The sequence below is a fragment of the Charadrius vociferus genome, unplaced genomic scaffold (genome assembly GCF_000708025.1).
Source record: "Charadrius vociferus isolate BGI_N301 unplaced genomic scaffold, ASM70802v2 scaffold218, whole genome shotgun sequence".
NCBI lineage: Eukaryota > Metazoa > Chordata > Aves > Charadriiformes > Charadriidae > Charadrius > Charadrius vociferus.
The window spans coordinates 2,176,099-2,184,178 of record NW_009650084.1 but is presented as its reverse complement, the minus strand read 5'-3'; the positions used below and the strand labels follow the sequence as shown (position 1 = coordinate 2,184,178).

The following is an 8,080-nucleotide window of genomic DNA, read 5'->3' as shown; positions in this document are numbered from 1 at the left end:
ACCAGTTAATTCAACTCCCCTTCCCTGTAACACGTCCCAGTGCCCCTTGTGAGCCTCAGTCGGTGCAGCCGCCAGCTCCCCAACCGTGCAGTGCCCACGCCACAAGGGAGCCGCCTCTCACTTCTGCACCACAGGCTGTTTCCCCTCTGATCCGATGTCCCGCAGCTGCCCACACGTACGTTGTTTCGGGGCGCTCAACGCCCCTCCTGCCCCACCTCCAGAGCACTGCACTTGTCTTCTCAGCTTCGCACCCAACACGCAGCACACCTCTATCTCCTGGAAGATGATCTGTTTTTTCCTGAGGGACTCCAAAGAGGATTCTCCTCATCACTGTCAGGGTGGCAGCAACAATATTTTCTTCTTTTCCTGTGACATCTCCATCTTGCCCAGTTTCTTAGTTTCTTCTCTCCTCTGCTGCATGGCATGGTGCCAGCCAGCTTGATTACACGCTCACATGACCAAGGCATGTTACTTCCCAGTCGTCCTCTTTCTTATTCAATCGCTAACACACAGTTCTACTTACAAACTGAACAGCCTCACAACTTCAGTCACAGCTTTGCCTTCTACATCACTCAAAAGGGGCAAAGATGCAAGAGCTGGGACAGGCATGCTAGATCAATAACATGGATTTTAAAAATACAGTCAACTAAGTGTAGCATGAGGAAAAGCAGCTGGCTAGACAAAGAACTAAAAGAACCTGCCCTTGGTAAGGGCTGGCAGGGAAGACTGCTTCTCAGTCCTCCTTCTTGTCCTGCTTGTTGAACAGAACTCAGCACACCACAGCAGTCAGCCCTCTAAGCCTGTCACCGAATTATTGCTCACATAATCAGAATCTTTCAGATACAGGGGATGCACTTACCTTTCCCACAGTATGTCTTCTCTAACGGGGTCACATATCAGCTGTCCTTTTATATAAGCATTTGCATCTCTAGTAAATGAGGAAATTGCCTGAAGAAGGTGCTTTGCATCATCCATGCTCTCGTCACTAAATTCTACTGCTAAAGAAAAAAATATTATTCGGGCATTATAATAGAAAAGATGTTGTCTGTCATACATCAGAACAATATTCTGAGACAAAGTCATCCCAGGAAAAGTTTGTTATTTGCCACAGCAAACTTTTCTTACAATTAATTGCATATTTAATTAAAAACTCTGTTCTTCATGCACAGTAGGTGAATTAAATCAATATAAAACCATAATCATTACATATGACAAAGTATAACCTAGTGGAAAGGTAACAGACTGATTCAAAAAGTGTCTGGAAGCTGACTGAAGCAATAGCTACTTGGCTTTAATTTTTTTTTTTCATTATTGTCTCTCTCTGTGAAGTTATTACTCGAAAGCATTTGGATTGGATATATTTCTAAGCATCCTCCTCAGATTTAAGTTGGCAAGACATACCTTTGATCTCATCCCTAATTTTGTTCCTATTCTAATTTAGGTAGACACAATCTGTCTTTGGAGACCTCCAGAGAGACCTAACCCTCACCACTGACTCTGTGAGGAATACAGGCACTTACAGTCAAAGGGCTGGTTTACCAGCATCTAAAATCTAGATGGACCTAAAATTTTGTAGTCTATATTCTGCACTAGATATACAATTCCCTCACAATATCAAAGCTAAACTGGCCATATCAATTTTTGAAGGCAACTATTAGAGAAAATGCAAATTGTTTAAACTTGTAAGGGTATGTTTGGGATGGGATTCATCACACCCAACTTAACACACTTACATCTAAGCCTCTTTATAGCGACTGGAAAGATAAAAGCTTAAAGTAAATGATTCATCACATCCTAAGCAAAGCTCTGCTCTACGAGATCTGCTATACCCTAACCCGGCAGTGCTTCTCTTCCACCAACTGGAAAGATGACATTACCCGCCCCACGAACGTGGCACCCATGCACAGGGACACCCTCACTGCCTCCAGCGGGACTCCAGCTTCGGCAGGCAATCGCGCTGCAGGAACCACCAGCATCTGCTTCTGCGGGTTTAGGATTTCAGCAGGCTCCTCTCGCCTCGCCTACGCCCTCAGAAGCCCAGGTGCCGCACTGGCCCCCGGCACTTTTACTGCGACCTGCCATCAGCAAGAGGCAATTTTACTATTTGTACAGCAACATGCAATCTTCTGCGGAAGAGCACTCGGACCCCACACCAAACAGCTCACCCGGCTTCGGTGGAAGTTGCGTCCACCGAGGACAGGCCTAAGTTTAAATGCATTCCTTCCCACAATATCACACCAGAGTCGATTACTGGTATCAAAGAGCCAAACGTAGCCAGCGCAATACTGCTTCACCATTTTATGCCTGACCTCTGCACTAAGGCACAGCCAAACCAGGGCTTGCAGCGTATTCCTAATCTCACCAGCACTGAGCATCACCTGTAGTTTCCACGGCAATCTCACCTCTGGTCCTGCACAGATTACAGCCAACTGCTCTGTGCAACTACCCAATGCTGCCCAGACGCAGACTCTTAAGAGCAGACATTCTGAGCAAGGGGACAGATGTAAGAGCGCAGAAGCAGCCAGATGTGAGACCTGATCTCAGTTCCATTGGCCTAAATCCCAAAGAAGCCTAACTGTTTAAACAGACTCTCCACAGGATTTGCCCCAGTATAAGTAAGGCGGAAGTCTGGACCTGTATTTGTCAGATTTTCTACTCGTGTGTAATCAAAAATCTGCATTACGGCCTCATTAACACTGGTTTTAAAGTTAAGCTTTACTCAGCTTTTAAAAAGACCGATGTACAGATTCTTAGAAAACAGTGAGATACTGAAAGAGATCATTTCTATCCATTAAGATTACTCAACTGATTACCCTGGTTGCAGGAACTCTGCGAGGAATACTTGATGAAAGTTTATCCTGATGAAGCCCGCTTTGATTAAAGCCATTCTTCTTCCCCGATTCACGGCACTCTCCTAAACCACCGCCTGCAGGCACTGCAAACCCACGGCGCGGCACGGGCAAGCCCAGCACTATAAATCTTCACTGTACTCCCGACTCCTTCCTTCCTTTGCCACCGAGGGCAACACCGCTGCATTGTCAAATTACAAAACACGTGTTTATTAGCACCAGCAAGTAATTAAAGACCAGAGGGACCAAAACGTTAGAGTTCACTCAGGTTCACAAAATCACCGGAGCAGTTCTGGTGACCAGGAGAGCGTTTTGGGGACAGAACTCCGCTGCCTGCAGCAGGCTCACACCCCCTCCACCTAAGCGCAGAAGCAAAGCCACTGCTGATGAGGTGCAAGAAGAAAAGCAGTGCCTCACAGCAGGGTCCCACAGGGCTTTGGAGATGGCACCTCGCCATTTAAGCTGCACCCAGAAGCCACCTGGCAGGCACACTGGTGGTGGGGCACCTCGGAAAGACCTTTTCCCAACAGCCCCAGGTAGGCCAAAGGGTGGTGACTCAGGCCAAGCAGGGGACAGCCAGAGACACCAGCCAAAGCAGGAGGCCTGGATCACCATTGCTGTCCCCAGCGCTCAGCTTAACCCCGAGCAGCTCCGTCCCACCAGCCTGAGCAGGCAGGGCAGGTGATGGAGCAAAGGGAACCCCTGCCAAGACACGCTGTGGAAGGGTGATGTCCTGCCTCACAGCCTCTTCCCTCTGACTTTTCTTTTCTTTCCCATGGGCAAGACATCCAGTTTTATCCTCCCTGCGACAATGACCACCTTGCGGGGGAGGAGGGAAGGGTGGCAATTTCCACAACACAGCTGCACCTCCCTGCACATGCCCCTCCAGGCATTGCTCCTCCGTGGCTGGGGCAGTTTGGAGTTGCGTTTGTCCCCAGGTGCCCATCAGCACATATGCAGGCAGGGGGAGCCCAGACCACAAAATAGGCCCATTCCGAGCCCAAGATCCACGAAGCACCAAGCATGAGCCATTCTCAACTGTCAGGTGCTGCCCTCACCCACACACCTACAAAGATCTTCTACAAACTCAATCCAATGAGCGCGGTAACATCACCCAACCTTCCAGACCTGGATTTTAGCTCTGCTTCAGAGGCAGGGATGGCAGGAATCATTGCCAACAGGTTTGGGCTGAGAAAATCTTTTTAGGAACAAACAGAAGGTGCTTGGGATCTCACTTCTAATAAAAACACTTAGGAAGCAGAGAGTAAGACGAGAAGGAGTGCAGTAAACTTATCTTCAGCCCAAAGTGAATAGATAGCAGGGACACAAACTGACAGGCTGCACAGTAAATACCTGGCTCAGCAGGGACTGACTCTGGCTCTTCATCTCTGCAGCTCTGCAGAGAGGGAGCTGAGAGTCCTGGTGGAAAACAAGTTGACCGTGAGCCAGCAATGTGCCCTTGTGGCCAAGGCAGCCAGTGGTACCCTGGGGTGCATTAAGAAGAGTGTGGCCAGCAGGTGGAGGGAGGTCATCCTCCCCCTCTACTCTGCCCTGGTGAGGCCACATCTGGAGTACTGTGTCCAGTTCTGGGCTCCCCACTTCAAGAAAGACAAGGAACTACTGGAGAGAGTCCAGCAGAGGGCTATGAAGATGATAAAGGGAATGGAGCCTCTCTCTTATGAGGAAAGGCTGAGAGACCTGGGTCTGCTTTAGCCTGGAGAAGACTGAGAGGGGATCTCATCAATGCTTATGAATATCTAAAGGGTGGGTGTCAAGAGGATGGGGCCAGACTCTTGTCAGTGGTGCTCAGCGACAGGACAAGGGGCAACGGGCACAAACTGGAACACAGGAAATTCCATCTCAACATGAGGAAAAACTTCTTTACTTTGAGCACTGGAACAGGCTGCCCAGAGAGGTTGTGGAGTTTCCTTCTCTGGAGATATTCAAAACCCACCTGGATGCGTCCCTGTCCAACTTGCTCTAGGTGAACCCGCTTTGGCAGGGGGGGTTTGGACTAGATGATCTCCAAAGGTCCCTTCTAACCCCTACCATACTGTGATTCTGTGATCTGACAGCGAATAACTGCACCCCACTTCATAAGGTGGAGGTGGCAAACGCAGCAGACTTTGAGCAATCCTTATCTGCTGAATGGCTTACTGGTGCTATACTCTGACGTAACACCACCGTATCCTTTCATCAAAGCCACCTACATTTGCACAGGTAACCCTCTGTGTTTATCACAGGAAGGTGTTTAACCTAGAAGTAAGGCAAAAAAAAGGTCACGTCCTTCTGACACTTAGCGGAGAAGGGGTGCAGGCAGTGCAGGCAGCCCTCTGCTGCCGGGCTCCAGTGCCATTCCTTGCCCCAGGGCAAGCTTAGAAATTGCCAGCCATTCAGCTTTTGTTTATAGGACAAACTTATACATGACAGTGGTGTAGGTGTTAGCCTTTTTTCTTCTTTGCCAACCGTATTCTGGGCTGCATCAAAAGAAGTGTGGCCAGCAGGTCAAAGGAGGTGATTCTGCCCCTCTACTCCACTCTCGTGAGACCCCACCTGGAGTACTGCATCCAGCTCTGGAGTCCCCGACATAAGAAGGACATGGACCTGCTGGAGCGTGTCCAGAAGACAGCCATGAGGATGATCCAAGGGCTGGAGCTCCTATGAGGAGAGGCTGAGAGAGTTGGGGCTGTTCAGCCTGGAGAAGAGAAGGCTCCAGGGAGATCTGATTGCAACTCTCCAGTACCTAAAGGGGGCCTACAGGAGAGCTGGGGAAGCACTTTTTACTAGGGCAGGTAGTGACAGGATGAGGGGGAATGGCTATAAACTGGAAGAGGGCAGGTTTAGATTAAATATTAGGAAGACATTTTTCACTTTGAGGGTTGTAAGGCACAGGAACAGGTTGCTCAGAGAGGTTGTTGAGGCCCCATCCCTGGAGGTGTTCAAAGCCAGGCTGGACATGGCCTTGGGCAACCTGGTCTAGTGGGAGGTGTCCCTGTCTATGGTAGGGGGGTTGGAACTCATGATCTTCAAGGTCCTTTCCAACCTAAACCATTCAATGATTCTTTTGTTTTAAATACACATCTGTTCAAACTCTCAAGTGTCCTCAGCTGCAACCGGGGTGCCATTTATGTGTGCACAACGTGTTTCATCTCCTGACAGAGACCCAGAGGAAACAGCCAGCTGTGCCACTGCCCTGCAGCATCACCCCAAAACAGCCAGGCGTGCCACCATCCCACCATCTCACCCCGTGGTGGCAGTGCTCCCCGCTGCCTGTCCCCTCTCCTGCTCCAAACAGGGGCTTCTTCTGCAGCAAACCTCCCACCTGGATCCGCTCCTCCCTTCCTACCACAGTGGAGGTCAGCAATTAATAACCAACAGTCTCTGTATTATCCCACATTCTAAAATGCTTCAGGAATACATGGCAATCCCAATGCCTTCAGCTGCCTTAGGAGAGGAAGGCTCCACCAGGAAGATCAGACGGGTGCCTCCTGACAGCAGCTAGAGGTATTAACAAGCAAAAAGACTTCTGGGTCCAATGACTGCATGTCTATAAAGGTTTGCAGCGCATTGCACGCTGATGGACACTAGCAAAGCCACATAGCCTTACCCACACCAGCTCTCCTGGTCACACTCCTAGAGGTCCACCAAAATATCACAGCAGGTGCTGCTCTGTGCTCCACCATTCCCTTACCTTGCCAGGATAGCCAAGAAGCCAGATGGCCCAGCTGTGGTTAGGGAAATACCATCTGCTTTTGGCAGGCCCCAATAAACTGGTAAAAACACTATCCATATGAACACCTCTTCCAGTTCAAAGTAGCATCTGCCTGCTGGAAACACCAAGGTGTGGACAGGGGAGCTGACAAAATCTCCAGCACCTCTCCCCACCGGCAGTGTTTGCCAGGCTAAGATGATCATTAGGTTATCAAGCGCTGGTGTAAGCGAGTCGAACTGCTTGAGCACTCAGTAACTCCACGGGACAAAAAATGATAACACAGCAGGGAGATAAAAAGTTATTAGCAAGCCCTTGTCATACCCTGCGGGAGTATAAGGCAAAGCTCTATACCTAGACACATCTCCAAAAACAGCTGATCGTGACCGAAATACAAGTGACTGCAACAGATGCAAATCAGAGATGGAGGTAATTCATTAATTGAAAATGCAATTAATTGAGAGTCGCAATTAACTGCAGCTCAGGAAGGTATTTAGACGAATGGTTACGTACTGTGCTTGGCAAAAATGTTTTTTTCTAAATGCGAGCCGAAGAGCAGCCCCGCAGAGAGCTGCCAGCCTTTCCGACTCCCCGAGGGGGACAGCGAGGTGCCACAGGAGACCCCGCTCCACTGCCCCACCACTGCACCGCCCGCTTGGGAAGTGTGCGTGGGAAACCATGCATATCTCAACAAATAAGGGTAGGGTTTGGGTGTTGGCTTTTTTTCTCCTTACCTGAGCTGTATCTGCTGCGCAAACAAAACATCCTGAACTGATCCGATGAAAATTTCTTCAGGAAATCCTAAACTCCACCCACAAAAAGATAGCTTTAGCATTATATCAGACAATTTCTTCAGAAGCTATTCCACCCCCTTACCTAGTTTCACAGCATATTTCAGACAAACTAACATGACAAATAACCCATCTTTGTAGTTTAAGATAGGCATAAAGCTTTAAACTGTAACACCGGCTTAAAGTTTAAACTAAATAAAATCTAGTTAATCTAGTTCCATATAAGATAGATGTGTGTACATATATACAATATATAAATATATGTCAATGTCAAATATAAGACAGCGAAAAGTACTTTGTAATTATGATCAAACATACACTGTATAAAGACCTTTGCAAAAAGAAAAACTGAAATTAGCAGGCTAAGACTGGGATACAATCATGCAGGAAAGGACAGGACCTGAGCTTTGCAAACTTAATGAAAAAAGAAACATTTCTTGTCAATGAAAGTAAGTGTACTTTTTCCGCAGGACTAGAATATGAAGGAAAACAGGGAGTGAACAAAATATTTTTTTTTTTATATTGCTAGAATTTATCTGTGTTAATTATGAAACCTCATTAAAGCTCAACAAATATTAGGGTGAAATTACAAATAATTTACTATACTATATAGTAAATTATTACTATTACTACTAGTGTAATTAATTTATACTAATAGTATAAAGAACTATTTAAATGCTCAGAAGGTACACTGATAAAACATTCAATCCCTTCCAACTCTGCTCTCAGCA

The 8,080-nt window shown here is 47.6% G+C and overlaps 1 protein-coding gene across 1 annotated transcript in view; it reads right to left on the bottom strand.

The window, feature by feature from the left end:
* CARS2 (cysteinyl-tRNA synthetase 2, mitochondrial (putative)) overlaps positions 1-8,080 on the bottom strand; it is a 41,924-nt gene that overhangs the window by 10,163 nt on the left and 23,681 nt on the right. Inside the window, exons 10-11 of the mRNA XM_009892156.1 lie at positions 7,293-7,359; positions 860-998 (exon numbers count right to left, since the gene is read on the bottom strand). Coding sequence (XP_009890458.1) covers positions 860-998; positions 7,293-7,359 — 206 coding nt within the window. The remainder of the gene's footprint in view (positions 1-859; positions 999-7,292; positions 7,360-8,080) is intronic.